Below are 23,295 nucleotides of genomic sequence, written 5' to 3' on the forward strand. Positions count from 1 at the left end.
GAGACAGAGCGTGAACAGGGGAGGGTCAGAGAGAGGGAGACACAGAATCTGAAACAGGCTCCAAGCTCTGAGCTGTCAGCACAGAGCCTGACGCGGGGCTCGAACTCACGGACCGTGAGATCATGACCTGAGCCGAAGTCGGACGCTTAACCGACCGAGCCACCCGGGCGCCCCAGATGGTGTAGTTTTTAATCCTATTCTCACATTTGATATTGATCTGTAGAAAAGCTTTTTTAAAATGTAATTGAAGGGGCACCTGGTGGCTCAGTCGGTTGAGTGTCCCACTTTGACTCAGGTCATGATCTCGTGGTTTGGGAGTTCAAGCTCCACATTGAGCTCTCTGCTGTCAGTGCAGAGCCTGCTTCAGATCCTCTGTCCCTCTCTCTTTGCCCCTCCCCTACTTGTGCTCTCTCAAAAATAAAACATTTAGATGTAATTGAATAGTATACACCTGGTTTTTTGAATCTTGTTTTACCAGTTTGGTACTTCAGATTTTCTAGTTAGACAGTCATTTCTGCAGTGTCTTTTGTTCTAATATTTATGGCTCTCATTTCTTGTCTTGTCTCAGAGGCACTCATCATTAAGCCCTCCAGTATGATGTTGAAGAGTGCGGGTGGTGACAGGCTTCTCTGTCTTGTGAGCTTGTTCTGGGTTTTAAAGAGTGTTCTTTTTAATGTTTTGCCATTAGATATGTATACTGTAGGTTTGTGATACTGTTTTTTTAAGTGAAGAAGTTTGTTTTTTGAGTCTTTTAATTTTCATCAAATGCTTTTTCCTTACCTATTGAGGTGATCTGTGAGGTCCTTTCTTTAATCTCTTAATGTATTATGTTGGTAGATTTCTAGTGTTGAACCAACCTTGCATTCTTCGGCTCAAAACCTTTGTGTTTTGTTCTTTTTAATATATGGTTGGATTTCATTTTAGGATTTATGTACGAGCATAAGAAAGATTGGCTTATAGTTTTCTTCCTTTGTGTTTGTGTGTGCATTGGTGCTATCCTGTTTCTTTCTTTCTTTTTTTTTTTAATGAAATGCTGATTTCCTGGAACGAGTTGAGAAGTTTTCTGGGACATAATGAAAAAACCTTTGTATTAAATGTTGAAGAACTCTGTCTGCAAAGCCATTGGGGTCTGGTACCTCTTTATTTTTCAGTTTCTTCTATCATTGGTCTCTGTTGCTTTTTAAAAGTCTGTGGGTCATTTTTTTTTTTTTTAGTTTATTTACGTAAGTAATCTTTATACTCAGCATGGGGCTTGAACTCCCTACAGTGAGATCAAGACTTGCATACCCTTCTGTCTGAGCCAGCTAGGTGCCCCTCTGTGGGTCAGTTTTGGTAGGTTTTTCTGGCAAAGTACTTCTGTATGTTTTCAAATGAATTAGTGTAGGGTTCAACACTCCCATTTCTAGTGTGGTAAAGCTAAATTTTTTGACTCAGGCTTGCCCAAACAGATTTTTACTTTGTTTTTATACTTGATTGAGGATCTGGTTAGGCCTAGAATTCTAGATTTGAATTCATTTTCCTTAGATTTTTGGTGGTGTTGCTGTGTTTTCCTGGCTTCCAGTTCTGCTGTTGAAAGTGATGGCATTCTGATTCCTTTGTATGGGACCTTTTTCTCTCCCTGGAAGATTTTAACAGTTACTCCTCAGTGTTCTCAAATTTCATCAGCAAATATCTTTTTATTGTGCTTTGCATTTGGGGGACACTTTAGTCTGGGAATCTTCAGTTTTGGGAAACTTTCTTATATATTTCTCCCTATCATTTCTCCTTTTCTCATTTAACTGAAACTTATTACTGGTTTTTGATACTTCAGTTATATACAAAACATAGGAATAACAAGACAGTTCATGGAGATGCTTTTGTGAGCATAGGCACTTTGGTAGTTCATAGAGTGAGGTGGAGGGATAGATGCCTAGGACGGGAGAAGCACAGTGGTCAGGGCGGTTCTGGGGCCTCAGCAGGCTCACAGTTGCTGGTGGCGCTTTGCTCCAGGGATGCCCCGTGTCTACAGCTACTTCGTCAGTTACTTACCGATGTGGGAATTTTGTTCTGTTCCGCCAGATGCTGTTTATCTTTTTTATTTGTATTTTTTTTGTTTTTTTAATTTTTAAAAATGTTTTATCTATTTTTGAGAGAGGGAGAGAAAACAAGAATGAACAGGGGAGGGGCGGAGAGAGAGAGGGAGACACAGAATCCGAAGCAGGCTCCAGGCTCTGAGCTGTCAGCACAGAGCCCGATGCGGGGCTCGAACTCATGAACTGCGGGATCATGACCTGAGCCTAAGTCTGACGCTTAACCCACTCAGGCACCCCCAGATGCTGTTTATCTTTAGCTGCTTTAGCTATCGCTAAATGTGGGTCCACTATTTGCCATCTTTTGATATTTTCTCCTCTTTTTTGAAAGAAGATGGAACTCTAATACTTACCTATGATTCCATTTTTAAAATGTTAACAACTAAGTCAACTAAGAAGAGATCATGTAAATCAGAGAGCATGTGTCTTGTAGACCACCAGATTGCAGCCTGTGCCTGAGTGATTCTGCCTGTGCGATTTACTGCGTTCTGTAAAGTAAGTGACCTTCCTACCTAAACGTCAACGAAGTCATAGTTGCCCTTTAATATATTTTTTAAAGTTTATTTATTCTGAGCGAGAGAGAGAGTGTGTGAGCATACACATGAGCAGAGAAGGAGCGGAAAGAGGGAGAGAGAGAGAATCCCAAGCAGGCTCCATGCTGTCAACACAGAGCCCCGTGCATGGCTTGAGCTCACAAACCGTGAGATCGTGACCGGAGCGGAGATCAAGAGTCAGACGCTTAACTGACTGAGCCACCCAAGGGGCACCCCCCCCCCTTTAATATTTTCATATAGGGAATCAGAGGGTATGCTGCTATAGCTGCTTCCTCAGTCAATTGCAGAGTGCTGTACTTGGTGTTTGGTAGACTTGAGTTTAAATCTGGCTTTGTGGTTCACTAACTTTGGCTAGTCTTGTTTTTCACATCTGTAAAAGGAGGATTTGCGGTTGGATTGAAGGAGAAGACAAGTGTAAAAATGCGAGCTCATTGAAGTAAAATGAATCCTGTGTTCAGCCCTTCTGTAGTGCTGGGATTATTTGAGTTTTATCAGTGAGTCGGAACAGAAGCTGTGCTAAGTGTCCCAAGTATGAAGCGTTTTAATACAGGAATTAGAGGCTTCCACAGTGGTTGGAAAGGTGCAGGTGCAACGGCTGGGAAAACTTTCTCTAGTGATCTCAGCCTAGTTGTGAGGCGCTTGCCTGGCAGTCCTGTGACCCGCAGAGTCTTGGGGAACCTCATGGGCCTTCTCAGTCGGCTCTGCTGCAGGTATCGATCCTTAAGAAGCCACCACCGACTGTGACAGCTCCTGTGAGCCCAGGGGCAACAACGTGGTTTTCCAGAGCTCACTCGTCGTCTGACGGCCTCCCGTCTGCCCTGTGTGTGTCCTGCCTCTGCCTCCTGAGAATAACTCCTGAGAATAACTCCTGAGAATGGCTGTGAAGCTAATTGGGACTCGGGCTTCCTGTGGGCGCCTCGCCTCGTGCAGTCCAAGCTCACGAACAGAGGCTCGGGGAGGGCACTCCTACGTTTCCCCTGCACCTTTGTGGAGTGTGGGGACCACAGTCTGCACGGCAGTTGCTTGTGTCTGTGGAAGGCAGAAAAGGGACTGGCCAGGGGAGGGGGGGGAGCTTTCTCCCCTCCTTTGACGTTTCTTCCCTTAAGTTTCACCTATTTAGCAACTGATCTTTGCCAGTTTAGAAAGTTTAACTTTTTAAAAGGAGGGTATAGACTTTTGGGAAAAGAAATAGGGTGTGATTTCCTTCCCATTCCTAAGTCGTGGTGGGGACATGGGTTGGCTGAGCTCAGACCGCTGGCCCTCCTCCAGGCTGCCCAGGATGGCAGAGAATCGAGGCTCTAGCTTTTGTAGCTTGGGGAGGCAGAGCCCTGTCTTCTGTCGGGACTCCTAGTGTGATTGACTTGCAGACTCAGGAAGAAATCCAGTTGCAGGACAGGCAGACAAATGGCCAGTGCGCACTACACGTAAACAGAGTACAAAGTTCATTTCAGGGAGAGCCTGTCCAGGGGCCCATATAGGTGAGAGATCTTTAAAACAATGACTACAAATTATTTTTCAAGCAACATGGCATAGAGGCTCTGTCTGATTATTTTGCTTGGTTGCTCAGTTTGGTAGTTTTACTCTGTAGGGCTAACATGCTCACTTTCAAAGTTCTTCCCCCCGTCCCCCCTTTCGGTAGGTTTCGTGTCCAGCATGGAGCCCAGTGCCGGGCTTGTACTCAGGACCCTGACATCCAGACCTGAGCTGAGATCAAGAGTCGGAAGCTTAACCGACTGAGCCACCCAGGTGCCCCTCAAAGTTCTTGAACGTTACCCTGATTGTTCTTCCTAGATGGCTCAAATAAAGGGTCTAAATTTACTCACCTGTAAAACACGGAATTTTCACTATTAGTGATTTAGAATATGAACATATCATACATGAGAATGGTGTTGAAGCAAAAGGAAGAAGGTTGAGAACCTTTGGACTAGAGCAAAGATTGGCAAATTTTGTCTGCAAAGGGCCAATGGTAAATATCTTAGGCTTTGCAGATCACATGGCTTCTGTTGCATTTACTCTGTTTTGCCCTTGTAGCCTGAAAGCAGCTCTGAACAATATGTAATTGAATTGGCGTACCCTGTTTCAATAAAAGCTTGCTTGTATAAACAGGCAGCAGCCACATTTGGACAGAGAGGGGTGGCAGACCGTACTTGGCCTGTGGACTGGAATTTGCTGACCCTTGGACTAGGCAGTTGGCTAGAACCCTGTTCAAGCTAATGTTCTGTAGTGTTTATAATCCAAGTCCCAGGTTCCTGGAAAAGAGGAAATAGTTAGAATGCTAAGCAAGAGAGTTGGGTTAATTATAGACCTCTCATTGCTATGTAATTGAAAATTATGAAAAATTCCGGCAGATACCTATAGCCTTGCTCTAAGAAAAAGTGACTGCCTTATGAAAATAGAATATCCAGCAGGATGTTTAATTAAATTTTTTAAAATGTTTTATTTATTTTTGAGAGAGAGAGAGAGAGAGACAGCATGAGCCAGAGTGAAAGAGAGACACAGAATCCGAAGCAGGCTCCAGGCTCTGAGCTGTCAGCACAGAGCCCGATGTGGGGCTCCAACTCACAAACCGTGAGATCATGACCTGAGCCGAAGTCGGACGCTTGACCGACTGAGCCACCCAGGCACCCCTAACAAGATATTTGGGTAAGGAGAGTCTCCTGGTGAGGGCATTGACCATTCTGGTCCTGCAAAGTTAATTTTCCCCTGGGGTCTTCAGGGATGCATTGTTCTTGCTTCAAAACTGGATGAATGTGGACACAATTTGTTCTCTTGGTTCTGTTCACTGTGATAGGTACAAACCGGAACTTTAAAGAAAGGGGCTGCACGTATTCTAAAGGTACTGCGTTAGGTGTGGTCTTTCCTTTGCTTCGCATGCCTTTGTCCAAGCACATTGACCCAACACCGAGAGTTGTGTTTACTTCCTTTTGGGAATTCTAGTTGTTTCCGACTTCTGTTGCTGTAGCTGTAATCTCACTGCAGTACTTACAGTTTTTTTTGTTTGTTTTTGGTCTTTTTCTGTTTCCTTGGTGTCAGGGGATGAGATTGCTTTCTCCAGAAAAAGAGGCCTCCACCTGCCTTTTCAACCCCAGACTTCTTTCCCCCGTGCTCACATGGATTTACGCTAGGGCCGGGATTCCCAGCAGTGTGCCCTTTGGGACGTCACTGTTCGTAACTTCCCCCCTTTTCATCCTCGTGTTTGATCCCTTTTCCTCTTCCACGATACACACCTGCTCATGGTCACTTTGCCCTCCTCCACTGAGAAAAACAAACTTTTTCTCTATTTTAAATAGTCCCCTTCGGGCATCTGTTCCATGTTGGTGCATACGTGGCCACATCTTCTTGAGGGCGAGTCTATACCTGTATAAAGCAACAGTGTCTCAGTCCTTTGACTTCTGTCGATCTTCGTGCTGGGAGAAGCCATTTAACACAGTAAACTGTAGAGAATAGCGTGACGAACCTGTTAACCTCACAGCTGGATGAGCACTTAACATTTGGTCACATTTGCATCAGGTTTGTATTTTAACTGAACGACCTTATTACGGATAAGGCCCCCTTTATACTTTGTCGTCTCCTGTTTCTCCACGGTCACGCACACCATCAGGAATCTGGTGTATTTCCCATACATATTTCTTTCCGTATCAATGGTGAGGTATTAAGTTAGTAGATATACCTACGTACACGTATTCACGACCAGTATGTAGTATTCATTTTATGCCACAAAGGTTAGTCTGTGCATATGTCATTTCGTACTTTTTCTAGTGTGCCTTTGGTTTAGCCTGGTCAGAGCGAGGCCCCTTGCCGAGCAAGTGAGGAAACAGAGGTGGATGCGTGTCGACCGTTTTGCGTGGCGTCTGCGCCGTGGCACCCCGCCGCCACCAGCCCGTTCCCACGCGCTCCTCAACAGAGGAGGCGGTCAGACGTTTGAGTCTCTGTCAGAAGTGGAAAGTTATTCATAGTTCACTTTAAAATTTCTCTTACTTTAAAAGAGACTTATTACGGAAAAAATTTCAACTGAAAAATAATTGCGTAGTTCTTCTGTGTCCATCATCTAGTTACGGCAGTGTGGAATCACGGCCAGTTGCGTTTCATGTCTGTGCCACCTCCTTACTCCCTCCGTCCTGTGGAACGCTCCTCCCCATTCCCGTCCTCTACCCCCTGGTGCCCACCGTTCGACTTCTGTCTGTGTTGATCCGACCACTCTCGGAACCTTGTGTAGGCGTCAGACGGCATTTGTCTTTTTGTGGGTGGCTTACTTGATGTCGCGTGATGTTGTCAGGGTTCATGCGTGTTGTAGCAGGTGTAGAATTTCCTTTCTAAGACTAAATAATATTCCATTGTGTGGCCAGACCCCATTTATCCATTTACGCAGCGATGGACGCTTAGGTTGCTTCCACCCTTTGGTTATTGTGAAGAGTGCCGCCGCGGACGTGGGTGTGTAGATCTCTCTTCGGACTTGTGTTTGCAGTCTCTTGTGTGTAAACCGAGACGCTTCTCTGGTACGTGTACTGAGAAGGGGAATCGCCACACCAGTCGTGGGAGTTAGGGCCCATCCTAACCCAGTATGACCTCACCTTAACACTTCTATCTGTAATGATCCTATTTCTTTTCTTTTCTTTTTTTTTTTCTTTTAATGCTTATTTATTTTGGGGAGAGAGAGAGAACTCTAGGGAAGAGGCAGAGGATCTGAAGCGGGCTCTGCGCTGACAGCAGGGAGCCCGACGCGGGGGCTCGAACTCACAAAGTCCCAAGATCATGACCTGAGCTGAAGTCGGACACTTAACTGACTGAGCCACCAGGTGCCCCTGTAATGGTCCTATTTCTAAATAAGGTCACATTATGAGGTTGTGGCGGGCAGGACTTTGTAGGTGCCACCGTGTTTGTGATAAAAAAGAAATACGATATTTGGATTTTGTTCCTGGCACACAGCCCTGAAAACCCTTTGAATTTATTGTCTTCTGTATGCTAACAAATGACTCGCTGTTGGGGGTGGGGGGACCCTAGCTAGTTTCAGGATGGGGGCCGGTTGCCAGAAAAAAACAACCATATTTAAAGGGTTAGAATTTTCAGCCTCAACCTCATTTCCTGAGAGGTAGGAGAGGGAGTGGATGTCGAGTCAGTCATCATTGGTCAGTGGTTTAAGTCATGCCTGTGTAATGAGACCTCCATAGAAATCCCTCCGTGAAGACATTTGGGATAGCTTCCCACATCCCCTTGCTGGGGACAGTGGCATACCCTTACTGTGCGGACAGAGGCTTTTGCACTTGAACCCTTCCCAGCCTTGTCCTTAATCCCACTGTTCGTTTTTATCCTTTAAACTGTCGTAGTAAGTACCAGGTGTTCCTGGGTTCTGTGATGGAAGTTCTGTAAGTTGTTCAGTCGAATTACTTAACTTAGGGGAAGGGTGATTGTGGGACCCTCTGAATTTGTAGTTGGGCAACAGATGTGTGGGGTAGCCTGGGCATCCCATTTGCAGCTGGGCAATCTTGTGAGACTGAGCCCTTACCTGTGTGCTAACTCCGGATTATTAGGATCAGAATGGAATGGGATCGTTCAGCCTTCACATAGTGTCTGAGAGTCAGAGACGTCTCAGTCCTGTACGGTCAGCAAGTCAGACTTCCTTTTAGTAATTACAAAGGATGGCTGGTGTGTAATGGGACCCATGCAGCATTTAAATTTTTTTCTTTTTTTTTTTTTTTACTTTTTATTTATTTTTGATAGAGACAGAGCACAAGTCGGGGAGGGGCAGAGAGATGGAGGCACAGCATCCGAAGCAGGCTCCAGGCTCTGAGCTGTCAGCACAGAGCTCGACGCGGGGCTCGAACCCACAGACCGCAAAATCATGACCTGAGCCGAAGTCGGCTGCCCAACCGACTGAGCCACCCAGGCGCCCCACCCATGCAGCATTTTAAAGACTGAACTCCTTACCTTCTCCTCTTCCCACTCCCAAAATAAACCGGCACATTTACCAGTCAGTTCACATCCCACTAATACTCTGGATTCAGAATCCGATGTTTTCTTTGACTTCTCTTCTGTCCCTGTCATTTGGTCCACAGGACCCGGACTCGGACAGATTCTGGTTAGTCATTGTCTTATTCTCCCACCTCTTCTCTCCTATGATGCTAACCAGGACTTTTCCCTTACTTATTGGTTTGCAATTCTGTGTCGTTCAGGCCATTGTTTATCTTCTGTCTCTTCAGTCATTGCTTCTTTGTTGTTGCCAGATAATCTTTCCAAGCTGCAGTCATGTTGCGTGTTGAGTGTAGATTTCTGACGTCGATTCTTCAGTAATGCCCCAAATCTACCTTCTCAGCATTTATTTTTCCTGCTGCTTCTCTCAGTGAATGGTGTTTCAGACGTACTGACCTCGAACTACTCGTGGTCTCCTGGGCTTGCCCAGCACTTTTCAGCCTGTGTGCCGTTCCCCCTGTATGTCCGGCTGCTTGTCGGAAATCTGGGCATCGCTCAGCCTTTCTGTCGGTTGTTGCCTAGTGCGTGACACCAGGCTTCCCTCTCCTCGGCCCCTGTCATGCTGTGTGTATTTTTGGGGGGCTGGGGAGGGCTGGCAATTACCCTCAAAATATCTCCTGCGTTGAAGAAATTTTTACTTGAATTTCAGTCATTCTATTGATTCTTACTTGAGTGGCTTTTTCTGATGAATTTAAATAGTATGAAATTTCGTACTTTGTTAAAGACATCCCGTACCATCCATCCTGTTTCAGTTTGTGCATTGTATGTTCAAATGTGTGCATAAACATTTGGAGTAATGTCCACTTGATGTTGTGATTGTTACTTCTGATCAGAGAAATTTGGGGTGATTTTAAACCATCTGTGTACTTTTAGGTATTGGAAGAAGTTTTATAACCAGTGGGTTATCACTTTAGTAAGGACAAGTTGTTATTCTAAGAAAGAAACTAGGTTTCGTAAAAATGTAAGGAAGGATACAGAAGACAGTCTGTGATTCCATGCAGAAAGATGACTCTTACTCGCACTTTGGCTCACATCCTTGCAGACACAGCTGCACGCGCCTTTTCACGTATAAAATGGTGCCTTACACTACCTGATGTTGTGGGGCTTTTTCTGTCACACTGTGTTGCTGTGGATATTTTTCCATGTCAGGAAATAGAACGGTACTAGTTACAGTTCTTATTGCTGCCCAGTGTGCAGTTTCCAGGCTGTCATTTTACTTTTACCTGTCTGCTCTGTCTTCTTTTGGTGACTTCCACTTTTCCCCTGTGGATAAAACATTCCTCGGTGAGCGTCCTTCTCCATACGGTCTATGTTCACTGATTGGATGGGAACGGCTTTCAAAGTCATGAGGGTCCCCAAGATGAATTTAGAGTGTCGGTGAGCGCTGTGTTCATGATAGTACGGAGACCCGATGTGCCCTCTTCACAGTGCTATACATTTGTACCAATGTGGCAGAAGGAATGGCGAGTCAGTCGCCTCAGCCACAAACTGTTGGAAGTCAGGCCACGCAGAAAAAAAAAAATTACAGTTTTGTTTAGTTAGACCCTTGATGAAGTAGTAGACGTTATTTTATTAAATCTTGACCCTGAGTCCATAATTTATTTATTTATTTATTTATTTATTTATTTATTTTTTGGTTTAAGACGAAATGGGAAGTACGCATAAGGCACTTCTGTTATTACCGTCTGTGGCTCCCAGGGAACAGTACTTGTCTGGTTGTGTTGAGAACTGAATTAGCTGTTTAATTACCGTTTTGTTTTTTTCACGAAACACCAGTTTTACTTGAAAAGACAATTGGCCAACGATAATCATTCAGCCTTTAGTATGTGCCAGATGTGTGCTTGCAAATGAAGTGAGCCTGCCTCTTCAAGGAAAGAAGCACCTGACAGTATTGATTGCCAATGAGAAAATCCAAGCTTTCAGGCAAAAATTAGAATTTTGGAAAAGTTGTGTTTGCTCTGGTGAACTTGCAAACATGCCAATATTTGAAGACTTTTCTGATGACATTGGTGCTGCTGTTAATAACAGATCTAATTTTTGATATTGAATGATGAAAGGTGTCCAGATTTGGAAGCACTGGATAACTCAGTGAACCGGTATTTTCTTTCTTTCTTTTTTTTTTTTTTTAATTTTTTTTTTTTTTAACGTTTATTATTTTTGAGACAGAGAGAGAGAGACAGAGCATGAACGGGGGAGGGAGGGGCAGAGAGAGAGGGAAACACAGAATCTGAAACAGGCTCCAGGCTCTGAGCCGTCAGCACAGAGCCCGACGCGGGCCTCGAACTCACAGACCGCGAGATCATGACCTGAGCCGAGGTCAGCCGCTTAACCGACTGAGCCACCCAGGCGCCCCAGTGAACCGGTATTTTCAAAATGATGTTACACAATCACTCGTGATAAAAGATGTATTAACAATGCAAGACACAGCGGTGCATTTTAATAGAGGAGAGTACGAAATGTTCATTGATAACGCTTCAGATTCTGCACTGCAAACAGGCTTTAAGAAACTGCCACTTGTTGAATATTGGTGTAGTATCAAGACTATCTGAAGTTCTCTGAAAACGCGATTAACACTCTCTTTTGCAACTTCACATGTACTTGGTGTTGGATTTTTTTCACGCACTTCAATTAGAACAAATATTGCAGGAGATCGAAAGCAAGAATCAGATGTAAAAATCCAGCTGTTTTCTCCAAAGACAGATATTAAGGAGTTTTGCAAGACTGTTACATTGGGAGCATTTGCAAGACATTTGCCAGACATTACATTGGATGGCTCAGTCGGTTAAGCGTCTGACTCTTGATTTTGGCTCAGGTCATGATCTCACGAACCCTGAGATTGAGCTCCGGGTCAGGCTCTGTGCTGACAGCACAGTGCCTGCCTGGGATTCTCTCTCCCACTCTCTCTGCCCCTCCCCCACTCGTTCTCTCTCTCTCTCTCTCTCTCTCTCACTCTCACTCTCACTCTCACTCTCACTCTCTCTCTCACTCTTCCCCTCTCCCCCCATCTCTCTCTTTCTCTTTCAAAATAATCTTAAAAAGAATATGTTCTGTTAACATGTAATGGGTTTATTGTTTCTCTTAAGTGAACTTACAAATGATATTGTTAAAATGCGTTGGTTTAATTTCTAAAATTGATTATATTACCTATGCGCCCCATGTACATTTAATTTTTTTAAATCTTGAAAAGATTTTTAGAATTTATTTTGATGAAAAGCGCACCTGCATGTGCTTGGGTGGGGGAGGGGCAGAGGGAGCCCAAGCAGGCTCCATGCTTTGGTGCAGAGCCAGATGTGGGGCTTGATCCCACAGACCGTGAACTTATGAGCTGAGCTGACATCAAGAGTTGGAGGCTTAACCTACTCGGCCACTCGGGCTTTAAAATTGTAATCAGTCAGCTCTGTCTGCCCATGGGTCCTGTCCTCGTGCTTTAATAAAACCACCTGTTTTGCACTTGGAAAAAAAAAATTGTAATCAGCCTGGTTAACACCTTTCACTCCCCTCCTCCTCGTTTTCCATATATATTTGTTCCTGGGGTTTTTATTTGTCTCTACCTGTTAGACAGTAACCTACGTGGGGTGGAGTTTTTTTTTTTTTTAATTTTTATTTTTGAAGGAGAGTGCGTGCTTCATGCGAGTGGTGGGGGGTCAGAGAGAAGGGGGACAGAGGGATGAAACAGGCTCTGCACTGACAGCAGAGGGCCTGATGCGGGGCTCAAACTCACCAACTGTGAGATCATGACCTGAGCCACCCAGGTGCCGCAACAGGGTGGAGATTTTAATTTTGTACACCTCATATGCCAGGTGTTTAGAACAATGCCAGACACACATTAGGTGCTCAAGAAATAATTGTTGATGAAGGATATGGGTTGAACTAATCCTTCTTTTGGAATAATTTCATAGCCAGTTTTCTCGGACATTTTATGGGGGTCTTTTCTTTGGAGTAGTATTTATTTTAATTACTTTTGCATAAGCCAGGCTTCTAATTTTGATTTTCGTGGATTTAACTTCAGGAAGTACTTACATAGCAAGACGGCAGTTAAATTTTCTTCTGGAGTGTCTTCTCTGCTGGATAGAGGTTGACTGGGGCAGGGGGTTCCCGACTCTAGCTGTCATCACAATTCCTAGAGCCCACTGGATCAGATTCAGGGAGGGGCCAAGGATTGTATGATTTTTAACAAGATTTCTAAGGGATTGTTGTTAGCGTGGCATAAGGGTTTTCTGGCCTCAGCAGAACTGGGTGCTGTAATTAGCAGTATCTGCCAAGGGTGATTGTAACTATTAATTCCTTTCCTGTGTACTGATGGCAAAAAAAGCCATGAACAAAACTTTTTACTTACAAAAAATGTTGGGACTTTGTTCATGTTGTCGTAGCTAGGGAATGCTCTCTGTTTTCGTGAAGTATGTAATCTGGTGGAGTAAGGAAAACGAACACAGAAGCCGGACAGAAAACTGACCACAGTTTGAATTAGTTGCTTGTGTTTAACGATTAGGAAAAAAAATCCGTATTTCTGTCTTCTCTTGAAAAGTTGGAATCTGCCCTCACTGGGCCTGTATTCCCTGTAATCCACGGGAATGCTCTTGTCTGTAAACAAGGTAAAGTCCTGCTAAATTCGACATAATTCCCATCCAGCTCGCTTTGCTCATTCCCTGTCTACTTCCTGTAGACATTTGAGTTTTTAATCCCTGACCAAAGGTTCTTAATTATCTTTCTTAAAAACTGAGTCCGTTGAAGTATAATTGACATTCAAGAGATTGCCTGTCTTTGAAACACACAGTTTGATAAGTTTGGATGTGCATACACATCCATGAAACCACAACTACGTTGTAATGAATGTGTCATCATCAGAAGTGTCTCTATGTCCTTTGTAATTCCTGCTTCCTGCCCCACTGTCCTTGGGCAAATGCTGATTTTTATTACTGTTGGGTGTTTATCATTGTATGAAAAGGAATCTGAGAATATGTGTGTTTTTTTTCTTTTGTTTGGCTTCTCTCAGGATAGTTACTTTGAAGGTCATCCGTGTTGTTGAGGGTATCAGTGTCTCTTTCTCCTTTAGTGCTGAGGGGAATGGGGTTTATGGATATCCCACCATTTTATGTTTGCCTTTGATGGACCTTTGGGATGTTTCCACTTTTTGGCTTTTACCCATAACGTGGCTGTGAACGGTTGTGTACAAGCGTTTGCATGCAATTTATATTTCTTTTTCTCTTGGGTCGTCGCATAGGAGAGGGATGGCTGGGTCATATGGTAGGGGTGTATTTAAGTACTTAACTTTTTTTAAGAAACTGCCAGACTATTTCGTTAAGTGGTTGTGTCCCTTCCCGCTCCTGTCAGCAGAATAGAAGCGCTCGCTTGCTCCACACCCTTGACAGCACTTAGTGGGGCGGGTCTTTTGCATTTTAGCCCATTCTCTTAGCTGTGTCCTGGGGTTTGGTGTGGTTCGGTGTGGTTTTAATTTCCCTAATGACAGTGTACTGTTGAGAAGCTTTACATAGGCTCTTTGTCATACATACGTGTTCATTTAAAAAAAATTTTTTTTAACGTTTGTTTATTTTTGAGAGAGAACGAGCGAGTGGCGAGTGAGCATGAGCTGGGGACAGGGCAGAGAGAGAGGGAGACACAGAATCCGAAGCAGGCTCCAGGCTCTGAGCTGTGAGCACAGAGCCCGACGTGGGGCTCGAACTCACAAACTGTGAGATCATGACCTGAGCTGAAGTTGGATGCTTAACTGACTGAGCCACCCAGGTGCCCCTGTCATACAAGTTATTTAGTCTCTATTTAAATAATTTTTTCCCCTCAAAGTTGGGTTTTTATTGTGAGTTTGAGAGTTTTTAATATTTTCTGTGTGCAAGTTCTTTATTAGATACATACTTTGCAAAGACTTACTACTAGTTTGGCTTGTCTTTTTCTTTCTTTTTTAAAATTATTTGCATTTTAAAAAACTTTTATTTACTTATTTCGAGAGAGAGAAAGAGAAAATCTGTGCTGTCAGCTCAGACAGAGTCTGACGTGGGGCTCTATTCCACCAACTATGAGATCATGGTCTGAGCCGAAATCAAGATTCGAACACTCAACTGACTGAACCACCCAGGCGCCCCTTTCTTATTTCCTTAGTTATTTCTTTGACTTTTTGGTTGATGAAGTGCTGTTTAATTTCCACATTATTTGTGAATTTTCCAGTTTTCCTTCTATTGTTGATTTCTAGCTTTATTATATTTTAGTCAGAGACTATGCTTTGTGTGATTTTGACCTATTTAAGTTTATTAAGAATTGTTTTATGGCCTATCAATGGAATGGGAAAAGATATTTGCAAATGACACATTGGACAAAGGGTAGTATCCAAAATCTATAAAGAACTCACCAAACTCCACACCTGAGAAACAAATAATCCAGTGAAGAAATGGGCAGAAAACATGAATAGACACTTCTCTAAAGAAGACACCCAGATGGCCAACAGGCACATGAAAAGATGCTCAACATCATTCCTCATCAGGGAAATCCAAATCAAAACCTCACTGAGGTATCACCTCATACTGGTCAGAGTGGCTAAAATGAACAAACCAAGAGAATATAGATGCTGGAGAAGATGTGGAGAAACGGGAACCCTCTTGCACTGTTGGTGGGAATGCAAACTCGTGCAGACGCTCTGGAAAACAGCGTGGAGGTTCCTCAAAAAATTAAAAATAGATCTACCCTATGACCCAGCAATAGCACTGCTAGGAATTTACCCAGGGGATACAGGAGTGCTGATGCATAGAGGTACTTGTACCCCAGTGTTTATGGCAGCACTTTCAACAATAGCCAAATAATGGAAAGAGCCTAAATGTCCATCAACTGATGAATGGATAAAGAAGATGTGGTTTATATATATAATGGAATACTACTTGGCAATGAGAAAGAATGAAATATGGCCTTTTGTGGCAACGTGGATAGAACTGGAGAGTGTTATGCTAAGTGAAATAAGTTATACAGAGAAAGACAGATACCATATGGTTTCACTCTTATGTGGATCTTGAGAAACTTAACAGAAGACCATGGGGGAGGGGAAGGGGAAAAAAAAGTTAGGGAGGGAGACAAACCATAAGAGACTCTTAAAAATTGAGAATAAACTGAGGGCTGATGGGGGGTGGGAGGGAGGGGAGGGTGGGTGATGGGCATTGAGGAGGGCACCTGTTAGGATGATCACTGGGTGTTGTATGGAAACCAGTTTGACAATAAATTTCATATTAAAAAAACCCAAATATGTCCTCCAGAATGTTCTATGTGCACATGAGAAGAAAGTGTATTCTTTTGTTGGGTTGAGTGTTCTGTATTTGTCTGTTACGTCTAATAGCCAATATAATCTCATCCTAACTCAATTATATGTGCAAAGACCCTGTTTCTGAATAAGATCACATTCATAGGTGGGAGAACAGGGGGAAAGGACTTTAATGTGTCTTTTGGGGCATGTGATTTAGTCAGCTACACAGAGTGAGCAAGCAACAGATTCCTTCTGTTTTTGTTTGTGAATATTTTTATTTCACCTTAATTTTTGATAGTTTTGCTGGACATAGAATTCTTTCTTTGAGCACTTTGTATAGGTCTCTGCCACTGTGTCTGAGAATTACCTGTTAAATTATATATATATTTTTTCTGTTAAATTATCTTAATTGCAGTTCCCTTGTAAGTGATACTTGTTTTTCTCTTACTGCTGTTAAGGGTTTTTCCTTGTCTCTGAAACATTTTGACTACGATACGTGTGTCTACCTTAAGTTTGTGGGCTTTTTGGATGCATAAATTCTTACAATAAGCTTGGTAAGTTATGAAGCTGTTATTTCCTCAAATTTTTTTTCTGCTCCCTTCCCCCTTCTAATACTCCTATTACACATATATTGGTGTCTCACATTTCTGTGAAGCTATGTTCATTTTTCTTTATTTTTTTTCCTTTGTGTCCTTTGGATCGGATGATCTCTTGATCTATTTTTAGGATACAAACTCTTTCTTCTATCAGTTTAGATCTACTGTTGAGCCCCTCTGGTGAATTTTTCATTTCAGTTACTTTTCAATTCCAGAATTTGTTTTTGGCTCTTGTTTTTATAATTCCTATTCCTATCACTTACTTGATGGAAGTGTCATCCCTCCCTTTTGTTCATTAGTCACGTTTCATGTAGTTCTTTGAACATCCTCACAGCTGTTAAGTCTAACATCTCGTCCTCTTACAGATCTTTTTTGTTGCCTGCCTTTTTTTCTGATAGGTTATGTGTGGGTTATGCTTTCCTGTTTCTTTGCATGTCTTGTAATTTCTTATTAGATATTGAGCATTTTAGATAATGCGTTGTGTCCACTCAGGGTGCTGATCTGCCTACTCCCCACCTCTGGGCTTGTTAGTTATTTGCTTTTTAACTTGATGACCGGCTAGGTTGTTTAAGCAAAGACTTTGTCCCCTACTCCACTCTGGGCAGGGTGAAGCTTCTGATGACATTCCTCAGAGGCCATAGCCTTGGCCATGCCCATAGTCACCCTGCGATGGTGGTGGTTTGGCCCTGCTCATTTCTGTCTTTTTTTTTTTTTTTTTCCTTAATCTTTATTTTTGAGAGAGAGAGCTTGGGCGCATGCGAGCGAGAGCGCAAGTGCGAGTCGGGGAGGGGCAGAGAGAGAGGGAGACACGGAATCGGAAGCAGGCTCCAGGCTCCAGGCTCCAGGCTCCAGGCTCCAGGCTCCGAGCTGTCAGCACAGAGCCTGTCGTGGGACTCGAGCTCACAAACCGCGAGATCACGACCTGAGCTGAAGTCGGACGCTTAACTGAGCCACCCAGGCACCCCTCATTTCTGTCTTTCTCTCTGATCCCATCTTCAGTGTTGTGGGGTGTAATTTGCTTTGTAAACTGATCGTATTAAATTCAGGCTCCTTTGATTGGGTGGTGTCTTGGGGTCAGTGTTTGAGATGTTTTAACCCCAGTGGGCCCTTCCCACCTGTCTCCCCATTTCTTTCTGGCACAGTAGGCAGCCTGGACAGGTCAGTCTTTATCTCCGTTGACTTTTACTCTCTTCTCAAGGACCTCTCCAAAATTCTCACTTTCTGAGAGCACCTTTTGGCCAGAACTCTTTTTGCACGATATTCCAAGTGAAACCAGCTCCTCCGAGAGAGTTGGGAGCTCTCTGTTCTACGGCTTGCTTTTCTCCTTTGGCAAACTGAGGTACAGCCCTGTGCTGTGGGTGTGGACAGTGGTGTGCTTGTCTGTGATTGACATCCTTGCTTTAGGAGCTGAGTGCCTGGATGGAGGGCGCAGGGGGTGCGGCAGGGAGGAGTAGCTCTGAGGTGTCCTTGGCTTACGTCTCTTGGTGCGAAACCCCACAAGCTGGGGCGGGAGCTGTCTGGGCCCCAGCGGTGTCTCCCACAGGTGGGGCCTGGATGGAAGAAGGGAGCCCCCACCTCTCACTGGCACTCACCCAGGGCTTAGCCCAGGCCTGGGCAACAGGGGCAGGACGAAGAGTGCAGAGGTCTGAGTTCCCCCCTGCACCTGTCTGGAGGGGAGTCGAAGCCACACTGAACTGGGAGGGAGAGGAGGGATCAGTCCTGGTTCAGCAGCCCCAGATTCTTGCAGCTGTTCTTCGGGTAGATTTCTTGAAAAAGGTGTTTCTCGTTTGATGTATGCCTTTAGAATCAATTCCATAGACTTTAAATGGTTATTTTATTAAAAATAATTTTCGTCAGTTTCACAGGGAGTGCGGTGGGCAGGACTCCTCATGCCGCCGTCCTGGACGTGGAACTCTTCAAGGGTACCGAGTTTCTGATAGCTTTCGTTGTTGTTGTTGTTGTTGTTTTTTAAATCACTTCTGTTGGGGAGCGAGCGTGTGGTTGGAATCGATGTATTATTACCTTGTTAGAACTTGAGTGGCTAATTTCTAGCCTTAGTCTGGATGAATTCCTGGGGCTTTATTGGTGTTTTTATCATCTGACTCCCCTAGGTAGATTCTCTCTGGGGAGGTATCTGTCTGCTGCTACTTCTCAAGCCTCTTTGCTTGCATGTGTATCTAAGAGGAAGAAATGTCATTCCAAATCTTTGATTTTCCTAATAAAAAAAGTTTTAAATGAGATAGGAGATATACCATGAGATATACACTTGATATGGGAAAAATGTACAATATCTTATTAATATTTTCCATAATGATTACATGATATACTAGGTTAAATAAAATACGTTGTTAAAGTTTCACCTGTTAAACTTTTATTCTTTTTGCTTTTTATTTTTTTTTAAGTGTGTGTTTATTCACTTATAGAGAGAGAATATGTGCTTGTGCAAGTGTAGGAGGGGCGGGGTGGGGGACAGGGAATCCCAAGCGCGTTCCATCCACACTGTCAGCACAGAGCCCCTCGTGGGGCTCCATCTCATAAACTGTGAGATCATGACTTGAGCTGAACTCAGGAATCAGATGCTCAGCAGACTGGGCCACCGTGGCACCCCTCTTTTTTAAAATGAGTCTACTAGAGGGGCGATTAGGGTGGCTCAGTTGGTTAAGTGTCCACCTTCAGCTCAGGTCACGATGTCACGGTTCGTGGGTTTGAGCCCCGTATCGGACTCTGTGCTGACAGCTTGGAGCCTGGAACCTGCTTCCGATTCTGTGTCTCCCTCTCTCTTTCTGCCCCTTCCCCCAGTTGTGCACATCGTGTATGCACACACGCTCTCTCTCTGTTTCTCTCTCAAAAATCACATTAAAATGTGGCTACTAGAAAATTTAAAATTATGTATATGACTTGCATTTTATTCCTGTTGTTCAATTCTGTGTTATCCCTACTTTCCTTAAATAGGGTCTTTGAAAACAAAGAAACTTAGAAAACTATGGTTAATTTGGAAAAATGTAAAGATTACACGAAGTATTATAAAAGTGTCTTTGGGGCTCCTGGGTGGCTTACGTGTCTGACTCTTGATTTTGGCTCAGGTCGTGATCTCATGATTCTAGGAGATTGAGCCCTGTGTCAGGCTCTGCAGTGACAGTGTGGACCATGCTTGGGATTCTCTCTCTCTCCCCCTCCCCCTCCCCCTCTCCCTCTCCCTCTCCGCCCCCCCCTTGAAATAAAAAAACTTAAAAAAACACCTTTAACTTATAGCAAAGCAGAACTTTTTCCTTTTCATGTAGTTGTAGTAAAAATATATACTGAAAAGTAATTTTGTAAAGAAAATACTTACTAAAGTTTATGATTTTTAAAAAATTCTAGTCTGTCCGTGATTTTTCATGCTTAATAGTGTTCGGTAACTTTGTACCTAATTTTTTTAATTATTAAAAATGGCTAAAGCATTTCTAACAGTTGTATGTGGAACTTCTGTATTTTATTCGTGCATTCGTTCATGTGGGTGCTGTGTACTTGACAGTGGTACATGACAAGGTAGGGTTCCCTAAGCCCCTCCCCCTTCTTTAAGGGGTCTGGGATGGAAACCGTGCGGAGGTCAGGAAAGTCTCAGTGTGTTGGGGGATGAGTTGGGGCAGGACTCCCTAGCAGCAGAGGGCCTCTCTCTTCGTCTTGTGCGCTTGCTGGGGCTCGTGGTCCAGGGGGCTCTTACTCTTTGGAGACCATGTGGACCATAAGATCTACCACTCAGTTGCTGTGGTCAAATTCATTGTCATACCAGGAAAGGAGCTTGACACAGTGGTCCTTGAGAGCACTGCCAGCCCCAGCATCAAAGGTGGAAGAGTGGGTGTTACTGTTAAAGTCACAGGAGACAACCTGGTCCTCACTGGGGCCCTGGATGCCCTTGAGGGGGCCCCTCAATGGCCTGCTTCACCACCTTCTTGATGTCATTGTATTTGGCAGCTTTCTCCAGGTGGCATTAGATCCATGACTGACGTGTCGGCAGCGGGCACATGGAAGGCCATGCCAAATGAGTTTCCCATTCAGCTCAGGGTTGACCTTGCCTATAGCCTTGGTGGCACCAGAAGATGCAGGGATGATGTTCTGAGCAGCCCCTCAGCCGTCACACCACAGCTTCCCAGAGGGGCCGTCAGTGGTCTTCTGGTTGGCAGTGATGTCATGGACTGTGGTCGTAAGTCCTTCCACAGTGCCAGAGTTGTCATGGATGGCCTTGGCCAGAGGGACTAAGCAGTTGGTGGTGCAGGACGCGTTGCTGACAAGCTTGAGGGAGTTGCGGTACTTCTCGTGGTTCACGCCCATCACAAACCTGAGGACATCAGTAAAAGGGGCAGAGATGATGACCCTCTCAGTTCCACCCTTCACGTTAGCCCCAGTCTTCTCCGTGGTGGTGAACATACCACTGGAGTCCACAGGGGAGTCGGCACCGGCGTCTCCCCAGTTGATGTTGGCAGGATCTCGCTCCTGGAAGATGGAGGTGGGCTTTCCCTTGACGACAGGTTTCCCGTTCTTAGCGCTGACCGTGCATTGAATTTGCTACGGGTGGAATCATAGTGGAACATGTAGACCTTCTCCGTTGCGTCTCGGGGGTGCAGCGCTCACGGTGCAAGAAGCGGCCATGTGTCAAACAGGAGGGAGCAGAGAGCCAGAACTTTGACATCTTAAAATGTCATTTCAGGAATCCTTGAAAGAAACAAGTCGGTTCAGTACAGATCTTCCTCAGCTTACCGTGGGCTTATGTCCTGATAAGCCTGTCACAAGGTGAAAATACTGTAATTTGAAAATGCATTTGATACCCCTAACTTACTGAACACTGTGGCTTAGCCTGGCCTACCTTAAATGTGCTCGCAACGTTCGTTATATTAGCCTACGGTTGGTCAGAGTCACGTAACACAAAACCTATTTTATAATAAAGCGTTGGCTGGTCTGTGTAGTGTATTGGAGACTATGGAAAGTGACACGTGGAGCAGTCGTCCGGGTACAGGTGGCAGTTGCCTTACTGGCGATTTACCCTCATCCTGTGGCTCCTGGGCGCTGCCGTTCACGGCCGTTCACCACGAGAAAGCATAGGACTGCATGCTGCTTGCTAGCCTGGGAAAAGACGCGAATTCAAAACTTGACGTACGGTTTTTACGGACCGCGTATTGCTTTTGCACCGTTGTAAAGTTCAAAATCGTAAGTTGAGGCCGTGTAAGTCAGGGACCGTCTGTATTTGAATATCTGTGTCTGTTTTACTTTAGTAAGACTGACTTTCGTGGTTTCTCTTTCACAGATGATGACTTTGACCAGTTTGATAAGCCTGGTGCAGAGCGGTCGTGGAGAAGAAGAGCCGCGGACGAGGACTGGGACAGGTGCGGGACGGCGAGAACTTCCCTGCTCTGCCGCCGGGCCGTGCAGAGAGCCGTACTGACAGCGCTGTGCTGGCTGCCCGGTGCTCTTCTCCGAGTGGGTGGGCCTGTCCCTGCCGGGCCCAAGTGAGGGCGCGAGGGCCTTCTGGGGGTGGCAGGCTTTCTTCCGGGCTCCTGTTCCCGGCCTGTTGTCTTTACCTCTTTCTGTGTTTTTACACAGTGATGGTGGTATTGACTTGATGGGCGCCCAGAGCTGTTATTGGAGAGATCGTATGCCAGAGTTCTTTCGTTCTATAGAGCCTTCCCGGTATTTGGCCAGACTTTAAAAGTTTTGCCAATTTAATATGTGTAAAATAGTATCTAGCTATAATTTGTATCTTTATTTCTTTGATTAGTAGCGAAGATGGAACTATCTTTACGAATACGCATACACCTGCACTAAAAGTACTTAAGATGCACATAGTAGTGATCAATGTCAGGTCTCTCTAGTGATTACTTCTGATGAGCAGCTCTGCTGGGAGAGGGGCGTGTACCAGGGGAAGTACGTGGTGGGGCTTAGTCTGGGTGGCGGGGTTCTCGAATGAGGATTCGTCTTTACACGTTTCTTAACGACTTAAAAACTGTGTCGGCAGTGTAAAAAATTACCTCATCGTTGGAGTCAGGAAGTTTAGTAATAAAGGTAAATAGGTCTGAATAAAGAACAGCAGTGATGTTCTGTAGTAAAAATCCTGATTGCCATTTGAAGACTGTGAGGCCCCAGAACTTTGACAGAATAATCTGCGTTGAGAAGCGTACGCTTTACGGACTTATGGCTTGCATTAAGGTGAGTATTCAGTGGCTCCCAGTCTGTAACGGATCACTTCGAGCCCGTAGCAGAACCTCCTGGGAGAGAACCGCCCTACGGAAGCACTGATAAGCTAGCTTTGTTCACAAGATGGTGGGGAGCTGAGGAAAATATAAAGGAGATTTTAATAGCTTACTTGCCATTTGGATGTTTTCTTCTGTCAGTTGTCTAGTCCTGTCTATATGTAGTTTTCTTGTGGGTTGTTTGTCTTTCCCTTACCGATTTAGGGATTGTTATACTTCCTGAAATTTATTTTTTGTACTTGGAGGTCCCTCTTCCCAGTCTGTGACACATGTTCCCTTAAACAGTAGCCTTCAAGTAGATTTTTATAAATAATATAATCAGCTGTATAATCTGTGTGTAAGCCTGTATGGCTTTTGTTTATTTATTAAAAACAATTTTTTTTAATGTTATTGTTTATTTTTCAGAGAGAGACCGAGCATGAGTGGGGGAGGGGCAGAGAGAGAGAGAGAGAGAGAGAATGAATGAATGAATGAATGAATGAATGAATCTGAAGCAGGCTCCAGGCTCCGAGCTGTCGGCGTAGAGCCCGACGTGGGGCTTGAACCCACAAATCGTGAGATCATGACCTGAGCCGGAGTTGGACGCTTAACCTACTGAGCCACCCAGGCGCCCGTATTTTTTAAATTAAAATATGAATACAGGATGCT

General features: G+C 44.4%; 1 protein-coding gene across 1 annotated transcript in view; it reads left to right on the top strand.

Moving 5' to 3' along the window:
- RBM33 (RNA binding motif protein 33) overlaps nucleotides 1-23,295 on the top strand; it is a 139,080-nt gene that overhangs the window by 4,017 nt on the left and 111,768 nt on the right. The window contains 1 exon segment of the mRNA XM_019424900.2: nucleotides 21,705-21,783. Coding sequence (XP_019280445.2) covers nucleotides 21,705-21,783 — 79 coding nt within the window.

Source organism: Panthera pardus, unplaced genomic scaffold (genome assembly GCF_024362965.1).
Source record: "Panthera pardus isolate Hobbes unplaced genomic scaffold, ASM2436296v1 HiC_scaffold_9, whole genome shotgun sequence".
NCBI classification, from domain to species: Eukaryota; Metazoa; Chordata; class Mammalia; order Carnivora; family Felidae; genus Panthera; species Panthera pardus.